This window comes from Melospiza georgiana, chromosome 1 (assembly GCF_028018845.1).
Source record: "Melospiza georgiana isolate bMelGeo1 chromosome 1, bMelGeo1.pri, whole genome shotgun sequence".
NCBI lineage: Eukaryota > Metazoa > Chordata > Aves > Passeriformes > Passerellidae > Melospiza > Melospiza georgiana.
The window spans coordinates 73,506,004-73,530,346 of NC_080430.1; the positions used below are offsets into that span (position 1 = coordinate 73,506,004).

At 41.6% G+C, this 24,343-nt stretch overlaps 1 protein-coding gene across 1 annotated transcript in view; it reads right to left on the reverse strand.

Moving 5' to 3' along the window:
- CDH20 (cadherin 20) overlaps window positions 1-24,343 on the reverse strand; it is a 118,412-nt gene that overhangs the window by 25,322 nt on the left and 68,747 nt on the right. The window contains exons 2-5 of the mRNA XM_058031460.1: window positions 11,975-12,342; window positions 5,160-5,454; window positions 3,342-3,461; window positions 64-231 (exon numbers count right to left, since the gene is read on the reverse strand). Coding sequence (XP_057887443.1) covers window positions 64-231; window positions 3,342-3,461; window positions 5,160-5,454; window positions 11,975-12,217 — 826 coding nt within the window. The 5' untranslated portion in view covers window positions 12,218-12,342. The remainder of the gene's footprint in view (window positions 1-63; window positions 232-3,341; window positions 3,462-5,159; window positions 5,455-11,974; window positions 12,343-24,343) is intronic.

The window sequence follows — 24,343 nt, forward strand, 5'->3', positions numbered from 1 at the left end:
CATGAGAGCAAACACAAAACTCAGCCACCCCTTTTTGCCTGTCGTGGCCCCAAGGGTACTCACTCTGTGGAAATCTGGGTGGATTGTCATTGACATCAGAGAGAGAGATGTTGACTGTGGTTGTTCCAGCTAATCCTCCCAGCTGTCCACCCATATCCTTGGCCTGGATAATCACTTCGTAATATTCTTTTGCTTCTCGGTCCATGTTCATTAGAGCTGTTCTAATTAAGCCTGAGATTGAGGGTGGAAAGGCATTTGGGGAACAAAAGAAAATGGCTGTTAGAGAATACACAGAGAGGGTAGAGGGCTCTTGCTCCTGCATCCTATTCTCTGTGTCAAGAGTGACTCCAGGCTCTGCACTGAGTCCCACCTTTCCTGGCAGAGTAAAACCCACCCAAGTGGAATCTAGGTTAACAGAAGGTGTGAATTTTAAAGAAGCCGGTTAAAATGCATCAGCTCTGGGACAGGCTGCACGTTCAAAATTAAAATGTTGCCTTCCAAGGAAAAGCTTTTTGGGAACAGTGTGCTAGGTCGAATTAAAGGCCCTGCTGAGGATGACAAACTCTGCACATCACTGGAAGTGTTGTGCTTTGCTAAAACATCCATCAAGACAAGTTTTCTAGAGCACGCAGTCCCAGAGACCACCTGGCAGGAGCCCGGGGGGCTTTGCTCCGGGACCCAGGCTGGGGCTGTGAGTGCAGAATGCGGGGAGACACCGCTGCCCCCGCTCCGGAGGGGCCACCGTGCTCCCCAGACCGCAGGGCGTCCCTTCCCTTCGGGGTAACACTTCTGCGAGAGGACATCAGGTGGCAGCAGCACTTCTCTTATGGAGGCTGCGAGCGCCGGCCCGGGCAGCGCCGCGGGACTGCCGGGCGCTCCGGGCGTGCCGCTGTGCCCGGGACAGCTCCGTGTCCCCGCTGTCCTCCTGCAGCCCTGCCAGCCCCAGCCAGCCCCACAGCACCCCCGGGTGCTCCCTCGAGCAGCCGCCAGTGCAGCCCGGGGATGCGCTGCCATGGGACAATCCCTCGCTAGCGACACGTTTGGGATGTCCTTAGGGCGGGGGCAGGCACCATCCCAGTCGCACGGTTCAACAGGCAGCACTTGCACATCAGGACACTATTAACTTGACTGATCTGCATTTAGCCTTTATTTTTAGCAGAAAGGCAATGTATGGGTTTAATAAAAAAGCAGTAAAAAGATATTGTGTTGGCAATTATCGCTGTGTGTGAAGGGAAGAAATAGTGACCATTAGGAACAGCTCGCAGTGCGCTGCTTTAATCTTCCAGCGTGGAGCCCTTCAGAGTCCCATCCTGCAAAGCTGAATGCCTCCTGTGAAGTGCTGTAGTTCCCCAGTTCCCATGGATATATAAATAAGATATGAAAATACGTAGCATTTTGGGAAGTATTTTCTCCATATATGAACACTTTGTAGGGAATTACCACTCTTGGCTTGACCTAAAAAAAGACATCAGTGCCTAAACTCCAGGCTCTGCCATGCCTATTTTTGGGGCCTCCGGTCCCTAGAGGACACCAGGACTCAGAACCAGATCAGGTACCCAGAGATGCAGCAGTGCAGAGCAGGGAGCATCTGATGCTGCTGCACACAGTCAGTCAGCAAAGAAATGCTAAGGATGGTGGTGAACATAAAACAAACCCATCCTTAGGGCTATAGGAAAGGCTATGGGAAAGGTTAAGATCCTCAGATCTGCCAAAGAAATGTACTGGAACCATTTCTTTCACTAAAGTGAGTGAGGTTTGTGCTCTTAAGGAAACAGAAAAGAGCAAAGGTCCTTTTTTTCTATAAGAGGCAGATGGTTTCTTAGGAAGTGGGAGAGTTCCTTTATCTTCTAGGGGAATATGATTGTGATTAGGCTGTAAAAGTGTTCTGGAAAAAGGGAGGCGGAGGCTCTCAACTTTCCTTTGAAGTTGTGCTTTCACATAGACACTTGTTCAGCACCTGTGAGGACAGTGACAGAATAGGAATAGGAGCACACCTCTGGAACCAAGAGTCTGTGTAGGGAGGTAAATGGTAGGGACTTCAAATGCTACTAGAGGAGGACTGTACTGAAATGAGTTGTCCACTACTGGGTGTTTTAATTACTATCTATCAATGCAAAGGAGCTGTTGGTCACTTATGCTCTAGCTCTATTTTAGAAAAACGTCAGAGCTGCAATTGCATTTTGTGAGCTACCAAATCCCACAGGTGAGTTTGCACAGGGGAAGTTGATTACAGTCCTGTGTTTGTCATAGGGAAATGGTTTATGGCTCACAGCAGTGCTTACCCTAAATGGGAGTCCAGTTGCTGACTGAGGCAGCTAAAGGCTGAGGCATTTCTGAGCCTGTCTAGAGATGCAGGTCTAGGTGACTGGGAAGTTAATCAGAGGAGAAAAATACCTTTTCTGGGTTAAATACTGATAAAGTACATGCTTTTGAACTTAAGGGCCTATCTTCTGTATAAGCTGCATTCTAGTGGTTAAATCTGTTCTGGATCTGACCCTGAATATTGATACTTTGTTTTCTTAGAAATAATTTGGTTCTCAACAAATTTATGATTACATCTTCATTTGTTTGTCGTTGACACCTGATTACAAAGGAGCATTAGTAACTTTTTAATATTATAAATATAAACAAAACTGAGAAAATAGCATGCCACATATAAGTTTGTCTTTGGCCAGAGCACCTACACCGTAAACTGCTAACTTTGGAAGAAGTTTATTCAGTTTTTTTCCTATGTTGTCCCCTAGGGCTCTGCAGTGACTATCGTCTCATGAGTTTCTGACCTTAGCACTACAGATACCCTTTAGAAACTGTCAAAATCTGTCAGATTCCACTTTTGAATATAAACCTTGGATGTATAGCGAAAAGAGAGAGAGAAAGCAAGCGAAACAGAGAGGATGTCCTATAGATGAATGTAAGGTTATTAACAAGAATACCCTTAGGTAAAACTACTCTAGATAACTGCATCCTTTAGCTTGCACTTTCCAGTCCTGGCTTGTTCATAGATTTTTTTTCCCCCTAAGCCTTGTTATCAACTAGATCTGTTTAAGACATTTTTCAATGATAGAAACCAACAAGAGTATTTACAGCACCAAACCCATCTAGGTCCTGAGTTGCAGAATATGGTCATTCAGGGGAATATATCACTGGAAAAAGCACATTCTTCTTCTGGAGCTCACTGCCACCGCATTACTTTACCCCTCACATAGTGCTGCTCTGTCTTGGCTCCAAGCCACAAAGCCACATTTTTCTGACCACAGCTATGATGCACTGCCCTTTTTTTTCTGCTTGCAACTTTTTCTTTTGGTTTCCACACTGACTCATTCCCTGATGAAATAACATACCTGTCCGAGAGTCCACAGAGAAATATGGTTGTCCTTGGAGAATACTGTATACGACTCTCGCGCTGTTCCCATAGGTTGGGTCATCAGCATCTGTCGCTGTCACCTGGATAACAGAGGTGCCTGACAAAAAAACCATCAAGGTAAGACTTTGTGGGATAAAGGACTGGCAGGAAAAGTACACAATTCAAAGTAAATTGAAATGCCTAACAAGAGCTTTCCCACACGGAACTTTTTCACTTGATGCTCGTAGTGCTTGTACTTATTGTTCATACTTGTAGCTCATTAGCACTAAAGGAATTAATAGGTATTAATTCATCATGCTTCTATAAGAAGATATAAAAGAGCAAGTACGCTATGGACCACAATTACAGAATTGCTGAGCTAACAATACTTTGTTATGGTTGACAGAGAGATGGTAATTATATACTGCTTGCTTCTTTTCCCCTTGTCTTGATTTTGAATATTTTTAGGAGGCAGCTCAAAGAAGTTCCATAGCTCTGCTGACATAAATCATGAACTGTTTTAACCGGCCCATAGATGCTGTAAGTTAACTGAGGGATGGAAATTGTACACAAACAGTGAGCATGAAGGGATGTATCTCTGAGATAATCTCTCTGTGGGACTGCAGTTTACATTGTATGGCCTAAAGATTATACACTGCTGAAGTGCCTTTGCAACCCACACAGAGGCGTATATATTTCTTTTTTCAATTGGTTTTCAAGGTCTGCTTCCTCTGAAGCTAGTAATGGCTTGCAGGTGATGTAATTTATCAAGAACAAGGAGAAGGTGAGGCACAACTGAAATATGTGTGGGTTTTGACTCCTTAAAATGTCAGACAATGCCTTTATGAATGTATCTAGCCTTCTACATAATGTTTTGTGTTACAAACAAATCTGATGTTACTAGATAAGTGCTTGAAGATAAATCTGAATTCAAGCTAGCCATTACCATTAAAAATATTATTACTGACTGGAACTTCTGTATTTGATGCCTCTCTCTAGCTTTATGTCAACATAATATTGAAGAATGAGAAGTTGAAGCATATCTGTATCTTCAGGACTTGAAATTTATATGGTATTATTATCTCTGCAGCGATGTCACAGAGCCAAAAAGCAGTAAGCAAACAAAGACAATGCAAAAAGAAAAAAAAAGTCCAGAAAAACAATATTTTATGTGATTATTTGAATTCTTATATGGAAATGATTTCTCCTGACTTGTGTCAGGATAGGAAAATAGGAAGGCTGCTCTTTGTCTTCTGCGTTGCAATAACAGAAGTGTCTTCAACATGATCCCATTCTGTAAAAGTGGAGGGCAAATAGTAACAGAATCTCAGGATTCACTGAACTTTTAGTGCAGGCTTACATGAATTAGAAGGAGCCAATGATTGTTTTATGTCTCCCTGTTTTCAAGGGCTCCTGGACAGTAGCTGAGCTCTCAGTATGAAATTGATTAGGTTGCTAGGACTGTGTTATTTTCAGGATGGTAATGGCTGTCCAATGGATTTTATTATTTCTACCATCTGATGTCAAAGGAGAGGGGGCACTATGTAATACAAATTGTCTAAACATGGCATGTTTGAATCACACCTTTTTCATCTCTCAGGCTTCCCTTGACACGTTTTCTTTCAGAGGAGCTGATGCTGTTGTAAAGACTGTTGTCTCTTTTCTACAGCAAGCAGGAACCCCAGGATAAACTCCTCTGTCCTGCAGCTCCTGCACAAGGGGCAGAAGCTGAGATCAAGGAGTCAGGGAATTTGTGTTTTGGTGACCATCTCCAATTTGCTCATAGGGGAAAGAGACTCCACAAAATCTGTCTTACCCACAGGTGACATTTCTGGAACAGAGGCTACGTAAGGTCCATCCAGGAACTTGGGTTCATTGTCATTGATGTCTTGAATTTTGATGATAAACTCTGACTCTGGTTCCATGGGCCGGCCCGTTCTCCTGTCCAGAGCCTGTGCTCTGAGGGTGTACTGTGATCTTTCTTCCCGGTCCAGCCGCTGAATGGCATGAATGTCCCCTGTCGTGTCATCTATTGTGAACACAATGCCAGCTCCCTCTCCTGAGAGGATGTACTTGATGGAGCCATCTCCCCTGTCCATGTCAGAGTGGAGCTGTGGAAAGGAACAGGATTCAATTAGACCATGGGCTGGGTAAGCAGCTGCTGAGAAACACTGAGCACGTGATCATCCCCAGCGTTCTGGTCTCACTGTTGGGACTCACAAGCTGGTTCTAATGAACTCGCTTTGCTGAAAGAGGCAAATAGTAAAGGCGGTATCACGTACCTGCAATTAAAAACCCTCTCCTGTCTTACTGCTTCTGCACCCACATCTGTGCCAAAAGAAAAGGCAGAGGCACCCAAATAGGAACAGGCTCTGTGCCTTTTTGGAATTTCACTCAACACAATAATTATCTTTTGCCTTCTTACAATGGCCACTGAGAAGATTTGGGACAAAGTGAGGACAGCAAAGCTGCAGACTGTGATTCCTCACACGGCTTAAGAGGAGTCAAATACTACAGGAGTAGCATAATGTTGGGGCAAATAAGGCAAATCTGTTTGGGGTCAAGGGGAAAGCAGAATGGGAGAGCTGCCCAGTAAGTGTTATGATTCAGAAATATTTTAATCTTTTTCCATTAAATTTTAGTAATAAAATTAGTCTGGATCATTACATCTTCAGGAAGGAATATTGTCAAACAGTGAGCTAAGCAGCAAAAAACAGTTGCTTGTGCCCATGGCAGGCTATAGAAATGAGAACCATCCCAGATTATCTAGGAAATCTGCAAACGGATTTATTGCATGACTGCTAATTAGTTCTGAGCAGCCACAGATAACTGTGAGTGCAACAGAAAAGAGCAAGAGTAAACGTAGTACTAATTATAATCTAAAACAGGGAAACAAATAATTCTGGGGACTACATTCTGTTAAACACCTGGTTCCCATGAAATACTGGAATGACTGTCAAAAGCAATCAAATTGGTTAATTTCACTCACACTATGAAAATCCACAATGGTGTGCTCATACTTCCATGCCTTTGAGGAACAGAGCATAAAGATCAATGCCCAGTGGCAGTAATCATTCAGTACCAAAAGACAGGAAGGCAATAGACTTGAGGTACAAAAATCAAAATGGTTCAGATGTGAATACTGTTTTCCAGTGTGATTATCATTGTGGGTGATGAATAAAGGATAAATAATAATTTTTAAAAAGCAGTGAAAGTGGGCTGGATTAAATTAAACACATTTTAAAATACATATATGGGCAAATTATCTCAGAAATTTGGTCGGAATTAGGTGTGCATTTAATGCTTTAATGAGCTTAAAGGACAGATGGGAGTAATCTTGGAGGATGGGGCCAAACATAGGTAAATATTTCAACTGGAGAGAAAAATCTTAGAATAATAAACTGAATATATGAACACCGTATTTGAAGAAATAATCCGAACAGAAATGCATAATTTGTGTCAAAAAGCAGAAGTCAAACTTTGTACAGTTGATTATAGACTATTCTGTCAAGAAAGAAAGAAGAAATCTCATCTCTGAGCTGTTTAAAACATAAGGATCATATACAATAACTTATTACATAGGAGAAAGTTCAATAGGAATGTGGGCAAAATGACTTATCTGACCTAAGCATTTCTAGTGCCACTGAAGCAGGTCCTCAGCTGTTTTAGGGCACATGATGCTGATCCTGTTGGCTGGGGAGTGGAAAGACCTTTTCCCCCAGTAAAGGGTCTGGTCGGGAGACACTCATTCTCCAAAGGGTGTCTCCCCTATTTGCCTCTTAGTTTGGTCAGGTGATCCATGCAAAACTTGGACCCTCTCCTGATTTTAGGGCAAGAGTGCTTTCAGCTGAGGTGGGATCCCATGGTTTTCCATGGCATATCCCAGCCCGCAGACAGGTCTGTATGGAGGTGGCCCATGGGCTCCAAGCAGCTTCTGGGACAGTGAATGTTAAGGGCAGCAGTGCTGAAATGTGGCTGCAGGAGCTGAAGGTCCAGGTTGAGACAATGGCTGTGTCAGGCCACTGGTATTTCACTTCCTCCTCCTCTGCCTCCATCCCTGCAGTGGCTACTGCATCTGAGAAACATCGGTGTTTTGGAGAAAATCTGGCAGCTTTCAGGCGATGCATTAACTGAATGGTGGAAGAACAAGCCCAGAAAAATTTGGCAGTGGTAAACAGTTAAATTTAGATGGCTGCCATGTGTATTAATTCACATGCAGGCACCAGGACTGCAAACTGGTATATCTTCAGGAAACACCATCTTGTGATTAGTTTAAAAAAAGACAGTGGTTGTCATTATTTACCCTAAACACCCATTACTCAGAGATTATCACTGCAGGAGCTAGTAAACAGGATACTTCCAGAAGGAGGACACTATTATAGCTTTTCAAATTGATTCAGAACCACTAAGCTACATCTTGGGCATTTGCTTTAGTGCATTAGTGCTCCAGTGAAAGAATACAGCTGCTGAGACAGATACAGATGTTAGACCTGATTGGGGAATTAGAGCTGGGCTTGATGGAAGAAAATGTGTTTTGGAACACCAACAAGTCCTCATTAAATAAGGAAAGGAAAAAAAGAAAAGAGAAAGAGGAAGGCAAAGTCAAATGCAAAGTCAAAAGGCAAAAATGAAACAGAAAAGAAAGAGAAAAATGAAAAAAAAAATTAAAAACAAGGAAAAAAGAAAACAGGAAAAGAAAAGGGAACGGGAACAGGAAAAGAAAATTAAGAAGGAGAAAAATAAGAAGGAAAAGAGAAAGAAAAAAAAATATTTTTTTAAAGAGCAGTAGGTATTCAGGAATTTTCTGAATACTTAGAAGCAAATAATGAATCAAACTTATGGGTTAAATTACACTTTCTGCCCAAAGCCCTGTTTGGAATAAATGCAGTTGTGAAGGGAGCAAACAAGGAATGAACATGGCATGCTGTTAAGAATTTGGGAGTACAAGAGGATCTCTGTCTAGCCGTGATTTGTTAGAAACATTGGGTCTCAACCAAGGCTAGGCAGTAACAAATGCTAGCAGAGCTTTTGCAGCTTCTTGTATAACCCACTCTTTCAAGACAAAGCAAAAAAGAGTGTAAAAGACAAAAAGACATAACACTGCCAGACTGCAATAAATCTGAAAGAATTTGGTGTCTGAAGGGACTGAAGTTCACACCAAACCTAATATCAGAATGCTGTAGTTTGGAGTGTAAAAGTCACTGTGTTGGAAAGGTGATCTAGTTTTAAGTTGGCTCTGTTTTATGGGTGGTGCAATAAATTGTGCTGCCGTGTGGTTGATACAGAGTAGGAGGAATTAATTTTTACTTTCTCCTTCATATTAAGGAATGGGTTATTGGAGGAATAAAGCTGATAACTCCTGAGAAGTTTTTAACTGTGTCAACCCGCGTTGCTCCTTTTGATGAGAACTGTACAAAAAATTAAGGATGTTACATCTGCATTGGAATGACACATTTCCTGGCAAAGGGCATGTGGAAGAGAGTAGCATTGCAGTGAGCAGCTCAGGGGAGAACCCACACAGCTCTGCTAAGCAGTCTGTGAGTCTATGACTCCATCCTTGATGTGCTTCTCCCTTCTCTGCTTCCAGGGAGGTAGCACCTGCAGGGGATTTTTGTAAGGATGCAGGAGTGAGTGTGGTTGATGTACATTGATAGTCTGCAGAGAGGTTGCATTTTATTCATTTATTCAGCTGCTGTGATTCAAGTGCTTCTTTGAAACAGGGTTAGGGAGCCTCCAACGTGGCAAAATGGTGAAGTGTGTTCCCAGTTCAATTACTGACACAGTGTAGGCTGCTCATTGAATGTGGAAAATACCTGCTGTAGCAAATGAAGGGGCTTTGGTTTCCCTGGTTCATCCTATTAGCCAATAATGGCCACCTCTAGGAAAACCGAAGCCTTGTATTTATCTGTGACAGGACCAGGAACCCTCTGAAGCTGAAGTACTTTAAATCACTATCATGAGCACTGGAGAAAAGGAAAATTGTACTGACTCCACATCAGGAAGTTTCTTTCATTTCTCTGTCCAAAACATATTTTGCACCTTGCCTTAACAGTTGTCTCAGGAAGTTCACAGAATCATAGCAGCCTTGAAAATCAAATTAGGCAAGCCTGGACCTGTAGTTCAAGCCAATGTGCTTTTTTGGTTGCTCCAGTCATACAGAACCAGCCAGAACCAGCTGCACAGCTGGCTCTGTGCTGTGCATTCTTTCTCCTTCTGACAGGGGCTTGGAGAGAGCAGATGGATAAAAGCAAGACCTGGCTATGAGGATGTTTCAGGATGCTGTGAGTGATATCAGTTATACCTGGCCTGGTATGGGACCCAGGGCTGTTTTGGAGGGCTGGTGTGAGCAGCCAGCAGCAGACTGAAAGCCCTGTTGCACCTCTACCCCACTCTGTGCAAGCCTTACAGAGCTATTTTTGAGCCAGCCTGAGGTGACTCGGGCTGAAAAATTTCTGGTCTGCCAGAACAATTAATTCACCCCACAGTCCATTCCCTGCTGACTCCTTTCCTAAGGATCCCTGAGACTCAGGCAGCGCAAATGCAGGCGGGCGATGAACTGAGGGAGGCTGCTGCCTCTCCAGAGTGCCTGTGCCCCAGGCTGGGCGAGGCGAGGGGAAGCCTCTGCCTCACAGAGCACCAGAGCCGCCATCCCACTGTTCTGCTGGCTGCTCCCCACCCCACCGGGGGTGGCACACCATGGAATGTGTGAGCCCCAGAGGCCCCTCCTGGCCGCAGAGTTCCCTGGTGCCGGGACGACATGGAGCTCTGCCGAGTTAGGAGGCCTTGCAAGGGATCCAGCCGTGTCAGCTCAGCAGTGCGGGGGACTAATTGGCCCCGTTAACCGTGGGTGCTAATTAGCCCTTGTGCACCCCGGTGTGAGCACAGCCAGCGCCCCGGCAGCCTTGGAGAAGCTCCCTGATGGCAGCTTGGGCTTCAGAGCGGAGGGTGCAGGCCATGAGGAGCCGTCTTGGTGTCCTCGTGTCCTTCCCTTGGGCAAAGCTGAGCAGTGGCAAGCTCAGGAGTGTGGCTGACTGTGCCAAATGTGTGTGCTCCTAATGACAACAGCAGGTCTAAAAGATGAGCTGGTTTCTCCCCATGCGTATTTTACCTAGGATTCGGCTCACAAGCGGAAGCCTGAAGTCATTTCAGATGTAACTGAGAATGTGGAATAATAAGTCTGGCCCTTGTTCTGAAGCTGGGAATTGCCTGAAAACAAATATTAATTTCTTTATTCAATAGAGATCTCAAGACCTGAAAAGCTAGGTGCACAGATGAATGAAGACTAATGAGGTCTCATCTGGAGGCAATCACTAGTAATGCCATTGCTGTGGGAGGAAGGCAAGCACATCTTGCTGTCAGTCATGCAGGGATAAATCAGGAGGAGGTCTTCTGAAGTCTGCAGATCCATTTTGATTTATATTGGTGTGACTGAGAGCACAGTTTAGCTCTATGGAGCTGTAGAATGATAAATATGAGTCCAAACTGGGCTTCTGGATATGTAATTTTTTTTTTTCTGCAGATGGATAGATTGGAAGGAAAACTGGAGCCTATATCTCATAAAATATAAACAATGAAATGTGAAGGAATTATTTTCCGACATACTTTCTAAGTTATTTTTCATATATACCTATGTGTATTCTCCACTTGTCATAGCTGTATCTGATATTCTAGGCATGTAAATCTTGATTGTGTTGTTCAAATACTTAAGCACAATAACTCTCTCTGCATTATTGTCCAGATTTGTCACCGTGGTGTAGGATAGAAGCAAACTTGATGCTGACCATAATAACACCTTGAATAACAGGGTTAATACAAGGTCAGTGATTCAGGTCTTTAAAAACCAAAAAGGAGGATGGTTATAGTGAGACAGATTGTGACAGCAGACTTCACTTGTCTAATTTCCATCATCTTCTTCCTCAGAGAGACACAGAAAAGTAAATGCAAAATATTACCAAGTATATGTACAGGATGGGCTCAGGAATATATTTTACACATATTTGTACTGATGGGTAGGTTCTTGGGGCATAAGGGATCTAAAAATAGGGCCCTTCATAGTTGGATTTAATGAGGTGCCCATCTACCCTTCTAGATGTGGAGAAATTTCTCTGTAGTCCACAAAATTAACCAGCAGTCAAGATGTGGTAAACCAGAATATACTCTGACCCTGAAGATTTACTGAAAACAAAAACTAAAATGTCAGTTTTCAAGGGAAACTGGCTACTTAATTTGATTTTGAATTGCAGTTTCTAGCTGACTTGATCATGGACAGAAGCATGATCACAAACTCTTCCTTTCTTTCCTAATCCTTATATGTCAATATAACCTTGCTTTGCCTTGACATTGTAGGAGTCCCTGGAAAAATTCCTGCAGATTTTCTAACACTACCTCAAATTGCAGATGATGATTGATGCAACAGATCTCTTTGAAATAGGCAATATATTGACAGCCCCTTGAAACAGAAATTCTTCCCAAACAGAGGTGACATGGGGGAAAAGCTCTTGGGAGCAGAAGTGAAATTAATGCGGATGAAAGAAGGCAAAGGCTCTTGAGGAAACATCCTGTGTTTCACCACAATCTGCAAATACTCAGATGGATACACTCTTACAGACATCTTCCCACTGTGGATCTTACCTTCCCAACGTAGAGAGGGTCAGTTCCTGTGTATTCCTCCAGAACAAAAAACTGGTTCCACACCCAGCTCCTCTTCATACGCTGGTGCAGCTTGTCTGACAGGTTGTCTTCTTGCCCTTCAGTGAGGGGCCTCGCACTTCCTGACAGCACAGTTGTAGTAAGGTCCATCAGTCCCCAAAAATACAAGGAGACACCAAGTCCAAACAAGTTCTTTGCATTGCTCATTCTACCTGAAGTCCACATCCGGATACTAGGACTGACTTAAAAGTCCAAACACAGTAACTTGGGTCCCTTGAGAATAAAGTAGGTCCTCTATGTAGTCCTTTGAAATGTCTGGGAGAGATCCTGGTTCTCAGAAATGCAGTATCCTGTAAAGTAAAAGGAAATTCATAAGAGGATGCCTTTTTCCTCAAGGCAAATGAGTTTTCTCAATAGGCAAATGTGCTATAAGGTATTTAATCCTCTCTATAAAAATGTAAGATCAGGATGCACAACTTTTGAAAACAGAAATACTATTACCATATAAGCTGAAGACTTGGAGCCTTAGGTACAAGTCATATCAGGGTTTAGTCAATAAGTATGAGTTCTTGACTTTGCTAATTTACCTGTAGGGTTGCTTTATGATATTGATTGGCATGAGTTAAGTGCATACTTTTTAGAAATATTTATGACCAGAAGTCCTTAGAGAATATTTAAATACAGTTCACTCTGGAAAATTTTGATAGCTGGAGAACAATATTTGGCAATCATCTTTCTGTTTGGAAACTGTGCCATTGTCATTACACACACGTTCATGCCCACATGTCTACATAAATACAGATATTATTGCTATATTGCAAACCTTGAGTATAATTTCTGGAAGCTCCAAGTTATTTCTGCCTTTAATTATTCTCTCAGCCTCTCTGTTGCTTGAATTCAGGTTTCACACTCTGTTGCCTCCTCTCTGAGGAACTGATTGCTGCTACAAATGCAACATTTCTAGAATTTGAATGGTCAGTTAATCATTTTATAACCCACAAAATGTTTCACAGTGCTGATGGCCACATAGTCTATGTCCAAGCAAGTCATGCTAACATGTTATTTTCTTTCACAGTCCTTAAAGATCTGTTTAGACAAAGGAATAATGACCTCTATCAGAGGACCCTTTCTCATCAGTCTAGGGTCTTTTCTTGTCATAAAGTCAGTTTAGTTGGTGACCTCACTCCAGGCTATGGATTATGGCAAACCTTTAGCAAACTATTTTGCTGAACTTAATGATCTAGTGCTGCACACAAGTTACTCTGTCAAAGCACTCCATACATCCTCTGTTGGTCCAGTATTTTTACTGCTTCTTTAAGGAACATTTATGACTAACAGAATGTTTTGTTTTCATGACAAAAAATAGACATTTTTCATGACAAACAGGCTAATTAGGAAAGGTACGTGGAGCTCTGAGTATTAAGCCATTAGTTTGCACTTCCTTTTACTGCTGTTCTATACTTAGGTGTTTAGGCTTAGTTAATTGTTTCATCCTGTGGAGATAAATGTACAAGATGTCTGTCAAACATTTCCCAGTGAAATCCTTGAAAGATTTCAAAAGAATAAAAAAGCATTTGAGACAGTTGTGTGACATTAAAGACTGAGACAATGCAGTGTTTTTAACAGAGACGGAGAGTATGGTTGTGAATTCCCCAGCATAAAGGCTGTTACAACTGGAGAACTGGGTACACTTAGAAATCTACTGAAATAGAAATTCAAAAAATAATCCAAAAGTTGGCTGAAATCTGAAAAGGGCAGTATAAGTCTGGAAGTGATGTCCACAGGGGGAGCAGAGATAAAATGACCATCTAAGACTAATTTCTACAGAAAATAATGTTTCCAAGTATAAAGCCCAGAAGTATGACCACACAGTGCTGCTAGCCTATACAGCTGTAAAGTGTAGCAAACTAATGGATACTTTACCTTGAAAAAGTTTACAACCTAAGCCTGAATAGATATGACAAAGAAAGTCAAAACTATAAGCACAGAACATGGTAAAATCCTTCTAAGCAGAGCAATGTCCAGAACTGCTTGTTGTTTAGATACTGGCTACATAATATGCTAGGGTTTGTTGTCTGCAAAGCTAAAGACTGGGGATTTACCCCAAGCAGTACAAGCCCAGAAGGACCACAGTAATCTCTGTGTGTCTGTCACTTCATGAAGAAGTTGTCAGCTCTTTGTGAGAGGCAGGGACGTGGCTCACAGTCCCTGCTGGATGCCCACAGCCACAGGAGAACTATGTCCAAGAGCTATGTGTGCAAGGCTTGCCTCTGTCCTGTGATGCCTTTGCTCCAAACCTCCAACACACCGCTGCCCTGGGAGAAAGAAGGCTGAAGCCCTCCACTCATAAGCATGCCCACCATGTTCTTGGTGTGTTCTAAACAAGAAGTTATTCTTAGCAAAGTCAGGGGGACATTATTTACAATCCATGTTTTGCTGGTGAATAAATGTAGGGAAGAGCTTCCCACCACCTCCCAGTATAGTTTGAGGGAATACACCCTGCTGTGGGCAGGCTATGATCCAGCAGCTAAGGTCCTACCTGGAGTTTTTGCTTTAAGAAACTCCCCCTACTGCACAGATCAGTTGCATTTTTGTTAATGTGGCAAAAAGGTGTTACAACACTATGGACCAATTCCTGTGGCAATCAGAATTGTTTGCAGGTGAATTCTCAAACTACAAATTCAAAACTAATGGTGTCAGGTGTTTCCTGCAATTAAGTTCAGCCATCAAGGATCAACAGTGCTTAAGCAAAGGCATCAAAACATTGTTAAATGAACTTGCAGAGTTACCAGTATACCTGTAAGGAGGCAATAGCAAAAGAAATCTGATCATCAGGATGCTTTTCATCCACATGTGCATTAAATCAGGAAGAAGCAAGGTAAGTAAAAGCAGTGAAAAAGAGGTCAAGAGGAGTGATATAAATGCTTCAGGCTCTTTGTGAGAACAGCATTTGCCACCAGAATGTGCAGTTCCATGAGGAACCTTTCTTGAAAACAGTGTGCAACTCAGTGGTCCCAGGCAGCAATAGCCCTAAGAACATTTCTTATTCCCAATGCAATCTCATTCTGCAGTATGGCAACTGTCAGGAAACTTGCCATTAAGTAATGTAAAGTCTTGTAAAAGGATGTTCCTTCCTTGAGTACCAGTAATTTCCCCATTTACTGCTAGCCCATGGTGACATGGTCATATATTTTTGTAGAAACGGAAGAAAGCAGTAGTATTGAAGTGGAACAGAGTTTTTTTTTTTTTTTTTTCTTTGTTAATAGCAGAGTTTCTGCTTTCTCATGCCTTTCCAAAACTGAGCAAGCAGGCTCAAACCCATTGCATTTTGCTCCTCGCCTAAGGGCAAATTGATACCGTTAATAACAATGTTTAGTCCACTGTGGTTCCTCTCCGAGACTGAAGGAGAATGACATTTTTTTCTGTCTAAGGTCCTCAGCTGATGTTAAAGGGATGAAAAAGGCCTCTGTTAACTCCTGGGCTGAGGTGCTGCTGATCTCTCTGGGTCCTCTTTCCCACAGTGTCACCAACTCTAGGTGGGTGCTTTGGCTTCTGCATCTGCAAGGCCTGCAGGCCAAGGCAGGCAGGCAAGGCATTTCTGAGTGGTGTAAAAAGGCACTCACATAAATTTAGGGTTTGGACTGTTTGGTAGCACAAGTGGTGGCTGAGATAGAGTTAAGGCCATGGGTGACTGAGTGTCTCAGAGGACTCATGCAGATGAGTGTAATGGACGAGTACAGGGTCACTTCAGCTGTAGACACAACACTTGGTTAGGATAAGAGCCACGCGCTTGGGGGGGATTAGCTTGGTGGGGTCTCTAGACTTAGATAGTCCACAGTGGTTTTTGCCACAGATGGATGGCTCAGGCTTGGAGGCAGATTCTGTTCCTTGCAGGGAATCAGGGGGCCCCATACAGGAAGGGTTGCTTGGCATTACTGAGTGAGGCAGAACTGAACTGTTAATGTTCCCTTAATGCAAATTGTTTCTTGGAGCCCTTCAAAATGCATTCTTAAGGAAATCTGCAAAGATGAAATTGATGAGCCTGTGCTTGCCATATGAAATATATATTACAGAAACATATTTCATGACTCAGCATGGGGATGTGAAAAGAATTTGAAGGCAGTAAAGAGAGGGAAATCTTTGTTTTCCTTGCTCAGACACAAAATTTATTGAGCCTGGGAAAACTACAAGACCAAAATCTGTGAGATTTCTGCAGAGGGTGCTTTGTTTTTCAAGAATAACTTAAATGTTTCATTTTGTTTCTCACAGTTGTCTATTCCGTGGTAAAACATGTAGGTGTATCTGTACAGTTTATATCCCTGACCCAAAGTAAATTCTTTCTTGCCCTGGCTTTTGTGATGAATATTTGATTATCAGCTCGGTTTGGGTTACTTTCTCTGTTCTTGCCTTGCAAGCATTGCTGAAAATCCTTTTTTTTTTTTTTTTTGTCAGTCAGCAGTTACCAATACAACTTTTGGCTTCATAAAGACCCATGAAGATCTGATTGATCTTTGTGCTACTTGTGGTCCATACATGGTACAAAGGAACTACCTAATTATTCTACAAAAAAAAGAGTTCACCAATGAAAGTATTAATTTCTCTTTTAGCCCGTATTGCAAATTAAAGTAGGCATATTCCAAATGTGAACTACTCTTCATGCTCCAATTCTACAGACATTCCCCCCCACCCCCCGCCCCAGCACATATTTGTTCTGTAATTAAGTTATTCTTAATTGAATAGCTAATTCTGGACAAAGATGAAAAGGAAAATGAAATAAGTGCCAGAACCAACTTCTGGCATTTCTTGCAAGTGACCCATTTATCTTGTTAATTCTGAAGAGAACAACACTTCCAACAAAAGGATAAAACCATTTATAGTTTGGATGACCATATGGGCACCCAGAGAGTTCCACTGGGATTGAAATGTATTGTGCTCAATACATATTTACATAAATGCCAAGGATTTTATAGTCAAAAAGCTCAGACTTGAAAAGCTTCACTGACATGCTTACTGCACTCATCACAATGAGCAAGTGGTCTCCCAGAAAGTCAGTGCACTATTTGCATTCATAAAATTAATTACATGCCTGTATCTTTTATGCCTGATCCTTGTAATGGATTTTGCTGTGGAGATTCAGGACTCTTGTAGAATGCTACAGACCTTAGTGGAACCCATGCAGACACGTGGCTTGAGTGGGAGCAATTCATTTGTAGCATTATACTGAGAAAGTGGGGAAGAGAGGCAACCAGTATTAAACTCCCCCTTCCATTTTCTCTGTACATGAGTACACAAATTCATGTTATCCTTAAGTAAACACTTCAAATATGTCATGCTTAGTAGTACATACACTGCACTAGGAATATGCTAAAGAAAATTATTTCTGTGTTGAATGACACATTTAAAGATTTCCCCCCCAGTATTTTGCAAAAAAAAAAATAAACAGGTTGGTAATGACCACAGTAGGAAGAAATTAAATTTGACTAAAAAGAATTCTCCAAATGAGCTATTTACTTTGTTTCTTGAATTTCTCAATTTTGATATTTTAAACCAAGGTGGAGGTGGGAGTACTGTGCAGGTTTTTACCCACCATGAAATGGATTATTCTTTTATGTTTTCACATATTAGCTCTTAGGGCTCCTGTACCCTCATTTGCTGTTGCTTTGGCATAAGACACTTTTGCAATAAGCCCACAGGAGCACCAGTCAGTAAGCAGCTGTTGTCTGTATTCTGCACCAGACACACCACCACAATGGGTGTTAAAATCATCCACCAGGGGCGGAGGCTCTGCTGATCCAGGAACTAAAATTTCTTACGAAATTAATGCCCTGCTTGTCTCCTTTTCAGCCCTAATGAGGTTATGTCTTGGAGTGCTGTTTCCAGTTCTGAGCTTCTGAGTACGAGAGAGACATGGGGCTCCTGGAGCAGGTCCAGCAGAGGGCAATCAAGATCGTCAAGGGACTGGAACATCTCTCCTACAAGGAGAGGCTGAGGGAGCTGGGCCTGCTCAGTCTCAAGAATGACTGAGAGGGACCTCATCAATGTCTATAAGTATCTGAAGGGAGAGAGTCAAGAGAATGGATCCAGGTTCTGCTCAGCAGTGCCCCGCAACAGGACAGGAGGCAATGGGCAGAGACTGATGCCCAGGAAGTTCCACCTGAACACAAGGAGGAACTTTACTGTGGAGATGACTGAGCACTGGAACAGATTTCCCAGAGAAGTTGTGGAGTCTCCCTCCCAGAAGATATGCAAGAGCTGTCTGGTTGCAATTTTGTGCCATGTACTCTAGGATGACCCTGCTGGAGCAGGGAGGCCTCTGTGGTCCCATCTGGCCTGACCCATCCTGTGATCCTGTAACTCTACAATTTTAGAAGTCCTAATGCTTGCAGTACCTAAGTTAGTTATCTCTAAACAGGCATACTCCTAAATATTTCTGTACTACTTCCAGAACTACCTATGTTTTATCTCTGGCCCAGGACACTCCTACTGTTACTATTACCTGTTGTTGTACTTTCTGGGCAAGTTTAAGTTAAAAGGAAAAATCTAGAGGCACTATTACTTTTCTTGAAAACAGACTGGGCCTAAACATGTATTTTTATTTTTACTTCACTTTATTAAGATCTTCATAAATACAATGAAACTTGACAATGTACCATATGGTGCATAAACATTAACTCCAAATACAATCCATTGTCATAAAATTATATCTACAGACTAGTCAACAACCTCTCCTGGGACACATCAGTGAACTCATTTTGTTCAAGATCTGAAGTCCTTCAAAGCTTTGGAGTGTCTGCAGAGTGAAAAATCCCACAGAATGACAGAGGGAGTCTCATCGTATAAATCCCAGCCCTATGGTTATAGATGCATAAAAAGATCAAAAAGAATGAAAGACACACAGAGTCACAAAGTAAACATTTCCAAATAGAATTATGCTGATAATTGCATCAGGGGAAGATTTGATCCCTAGCTTTTACTCAATCTGAGGCACCGTAAATACTACTGTAAAGAGCAGTACAGAAGTACAGGACTGTTTCTAAAGCTCCATACATGTCTAACTAACTCTGCTGAAGTCAACTTCAACAGGAAGTAAGTGTAGCATTGCAAATACACTGCAAAATTCAAATAAATTTCAGATAAAACAACCCTTCTTTCAGCAAGGATGTGCAAAGATACACAAAACCTATGAAAATCATACTAATTATGCTTTCATTATTAAGCAAAAACTCCTTTTAAATTCTAACATCCTGACTACTTTTGCCATACTGTCAAAAAGCCTGTACAAACAACTCTAAATTGTGAATTGATGTTCACATAAAGTAGCACATATGGTGATTAAAAAAAAAAAAAAAAAACAAACAAAAAAACCAAACTGTAAAGCCCTTCCTCTCCTCAAAGTGTGACCTTTCTTTGCAGCTGTACCAGGAGTCTTTGCTCAGACTTGTCTCAAGGCCCCTGAGCAATTCAGGCATCTGCCATTCCCCTGCTATGGGATAAAATCTGTTCTTGTTGCACACCTGGAATACATTTTGAACCTGAGGTGTCCCTGCCTGTGCTGCATGGTGGCTACGGTAGCAGATCATGTTCTTTAGCTACAAAACATTGCATTTTGTGTCTGCTAGTCCCCACAATATGGCATATTTCCATGTAGCAGTGAAAAATTATCTCTTTCTTATCCCAACCTACTGGACAGTTGATAAGGCTCTCTGATAACCCCAAATGCCAAAGACAGAGAAGGTGTTATCTCCTATCTGGTGACAGATATGAGAAGCAGCTGTCTGCCTGCACCGAGTAGAGGTAATATATCCTCCCATGCATAAAGATCAAAACCAATGACTGACAAGGGCCTATGTGCTGTTGCTGGTGAAGACAACTTCCTACTTTCATTGTGACTGCGTTCCTTGTTGATTTGGCATTTCATACAGCATTTTGTCATATTAGAAATGGACTCCAATCCATTTCCAAAAGCAGTTTCAACATTTGTTGAAGACAAAGAAGTGAACAGGTAATTTCTTTTTCTAACCCGAAATTAATATTTTGCCATCTCTCATAATTACTGTATGCACCCACTGGCATTTAGTGGATAGTGGAATTTTCTGTTGTTTTTGGTTTGTCTGTTTCTGGTTTTTGTTGTTGTTGTTTGTTTTTTTTATGGTGTCTTTTCATAGGAAAGGATATTCTTTAAATTAACTTATAAAATAGCTGTAAGTGCTCTAAAGGTGAAAAATCTTTCCTCTAATTCCCATTTCTTGACTATGACATTGCTCAGCAGTACAACACTGGCACCTGCACTTCCTCTGATCTCATTGATTGCCTAGTCTGAGCATGAGGGCATACACTACTAACCAACAGGACGAACATTTTCAAGTCGTCTCCAAGCTACAGTATATGAAACCAAACCAGCAAAAGAAACAGAAGTCTTACAGCCTCCTTCTCTGTCTGAAATACTAGAATCTACCTTGTTTTTAACACCTAGCTTCAAAGTGTTTCTAGAAATAATAGAATATGAGTGCTTAGCCTTCACAGGACACTTTCAAGCTGCAAGAATAAAGTAAGAAGCAATAAATTTGTGCTGACCTCATTTGTCCCAGTTCTAAGACAGCAAGAAAAAGGTTCATAAAGCCTGAAAAACAACCTCCCATGCTTTGCATGCCAGCCTCTAGGTTTTGGTCTTCAAACTCAAATGTTGCAGTTTCCATGAAGAGCGTGTGTAACGCGTTATCTAATTGTCCTCTGTAAATGTGACATGCTCTAACAACACCTACCCCTCACAAAGAAGTATGTGTTATCTATTTTCCATCTTCTTCATAATCCACTGTTGGGACATGTTTCTACCTTTCCCAGTGCCTCCCATTTCAGAAGATGAGTATCCTAGATGAAGCTCTTCCTCTGTCTGGATTGCTTAATGGCTAAGCAGAACAAGCATTTACTAGAATATAAAAGATCTTTTGTCTTGCTGGCAAACTCTTTGCTTGTCATTTTGTTACAGGTGAATCGTTCAGAGAAGAATCCAAAACCCTGGGCTCCATCTGTTTTAGTATTCAATTTGTAATGGTGATGTAATAGCAGCTTTTGTAAGAGCTGAGGTATTCTTGGCCAAAATTCCCATCCTTCCATTATCTGCTGTGAGCCATCTGGTTGCTGTCCTTCAGAGGGGAGAATCTTCTGCAGCTGTTTTGAGTCTGATTTCCCAAAGAAATGAGCTGATACAGTAATATAATTGCACTGATATTCTCTTAGCATTGTGAAAGGAGAGATCCCAAGGATTACTGTATTTCATGAAATCATAGAATCATTAGTGTTGGAAAAGACCTTTAAGATTGAGTCCAACTGTTTGCCCAGCATTTCTATCTGCTCCCTGGGGATTAGCAGGTTTATTTGAGAAGTGGGAACCAGGTTAATGTCCCCATGAGGAAAGTGCAGGCAGTTATACAATCTCTTTGACTATGGGATCATCTTGCATGCAGCTCTGCCATAGTAACTGAGGTATGCTAGCTGTTATGACAAGGCAGCTGCAAGGAGCTGTAATTATTGTGTATGAAGGAAGAGATATGAGGGAAAGACATTTCCATAATAAACCAGGCTTTGTAGTTCTATTCCTTTTCACTTGTTTGTTATAAGTCTTAGAGAAAAAATTTATTCACATATAAATTCTAGGGACCTCTCTGCTGCTTTAAAGCATTTTCAGCGATCAGTAGAGCACATCAATGCAACCTTTTGAGTATGGACCTGAAAGTAAGGTATGGCTTTCATTCACTGCTACTGATGGTCACTAAAAGGTCATTTGGTGCCTCTTCAATATTTAGGCACACCTCCTCTTTAGGCAGGGAGACATCGGTGGTGTACAAAGAACTAATGACCCTGAACACAGCACATGGACACAGAGAAACCCTACAAGCAGCAGCTGCAGGGACATCAAGGCCCATTTCTCCCACTGTTGGTAGCCACTTCGTGTAACCCCTCAAATAATTTGAAGATCCTTTCTTAGATCTGTATGTGTACTTCAGCAACAAGATTCTTCTTACATACCTTCTAGATGTATTCCTTCTTACTTGTGGATCTGCCTTTTTATCAGCAAGTTCTGCACTGCAATCTTTTGAGATACCAGGATGGGCTTGTCAAACTAGATTTCTGCTCTAGTGTTGGGATTTTTGCCTTTGGAAATTGCCAGTAGCTGATACTTCCAAATAGTTAAACACCCTCTTCACATGCTTTGAAAAAGATAGTTCAGAAATGAAAGAAATTCTGACAAAAGAAACTTGACATCAGAATAGCTGTGACTAATAGCAGCAAAGAGGATTACACCAGGACGCTGGAAAAATGGTACATCCCAAGTGGGAATGGAGTGGTCTTCTAGTCTGACACAAGTGAAATCCTAATGAGAGAACATGTAAAAAAGGAAAAGTGGTATTTTTCTTAGATATTGAACTACAGATTGCTGGGAAAATGTATGAGATGTGAAAGATATGCATGCATATTTAAATAATTTGCCTGAAAGATTTTTGCTTGCGGAAATTTTGCTTCAAGTTAAAGCTGAAAACTCCAGACTTGATGTAATTTGTTTCTTCCTCCTTGTTGCAGAAGTCTGATTAATTAGCTATTTTGTATTTGAAGTTTCAGAGAGGGGAAGAAGAAGTGGAAAATAAAGAACAATGGGAATAAGCACTAGTGCTCAATGCTGAGGTCAATAATGTGATACTGCTTGATACATAATCTTTAGTTAACCATAAAAAATAAGATTGTAGTGTTGTGAGATGATGGAAATGGTGAGAACAATTCCTTGCTGACCCTTGTAATCAGTTTATGCACTGAAGCGTGAGTTTTGATTTCTTCCTTTTGACTGAAGAATCGTTTTTTCTCTTTAAAAAAATGTAGCCATATAAATACTACCTTCAGTTTCTCCCTTTTTTCCCCAGCCTTTTTCTGAAGCTTTTCAGCTTCTCTTTTAAATTTGAGGGAAGCATGAAGACATAGATTGATCCATTTTTATTTCATCAACTTCATCATAGCCAAAAGCCAGGTACAGTGCCCAGTGAAAATTGATGGGATATTATATATTATATTCTGTCTTCTCTCAAGTCATATAACCTACATTTTTGAAATCTCTTGCAAAATTAATCATTCCACACTGAATTTTCCCCCAGGTACTTCAGAAACCAGCTAAAGCAATAGACAAAATTAGTGAATACCTTCATGTGATTACAGAAGATAAGTGAGTTCCTAGAGGACTGGCAGGGAAAAGCTATTATACTATATTTAAGGAGAAGGGAGCAGTGGGGAAGAGGAACCAGTGAATTAGTGAATTACAGACTCTTCATTATAACTTTAGTATGTGGATAGTTACTGGAACCAACAACCAAATTTTTAGCATCTAGAAGATAATAAGTGCTAGGGATTTGCAAACCTGTATTAATGTGTGAAGAACAAGTTGACCACAAAACCAGACTGATTTTCCTCTCTGGTTAAGATAACTGGCTTAGTCTATGTGAAAGGAGAGAAATGCACTACAACTTGACCTTTGTGAAATGTTTCACACAACTCCCCAATTCATTGTCAAAGGCAGCGTAGGGCAGTAAGACCCAGGTGAAATGACAGTGACAGACCGGAAAACAACCTGAAGAACCACTGTCAGCAGCTCAGTGTTAAACTGGGAGTCAGCATCGAGTGGTCCTGCAGGGTTTTGCTTCATGGCCAGAACACTGGATTATGCTAACAGTTACAAAGTGTGAGAAGGACATCAGGCTGGGAGATTTTGTAAGCACTCGGGAATATGGGGGTAGAATTCAAAATGATCTTGGCAAACTGGAGAAATGTTTGGAAATCAATACCAGAAAATTCAATCAGGACAAGTGAAAAACACAAGCCTTGGAAGAGCAAAATCAAATGCCCAGGTATAGAGAGAGATGAGTAACAGCCTATGAGTCAGCATTGTAGGAAAGGAGATGACCACAAACTGAATAGGAGCCAACACTATTGCAAGGGTCGTTCCAAAGGAGGAAAATGCCACTCTGTGCTGTGTCCACAGGATGCTGGGCAAACTTCTTGTGTCGTGTCTGTGGAGCATTTTTACTGGCAACCTCAACATAAAAAAGGCAGCACCTCACAGCTGAAAATGAGACATGGACAGACTCCCAAACTGCTGCCAGGAAAACAGCAAGAAACTTTAGCAGAGGTCTGAAAAAAACAGGACTGGTGAAAAGGTTAAAATTTGTATTTTCTGAGTCGGGGAAAACAAGATTTGGGTGAGGGCATAAAACCAGATTAAAAAAAAGTATAATGCATACTAACAGGTATAACAAGAAGAGTACTGATGTACATCTTAGTTTCCAGGACAGGTGAAGTGAAATAAGCCTA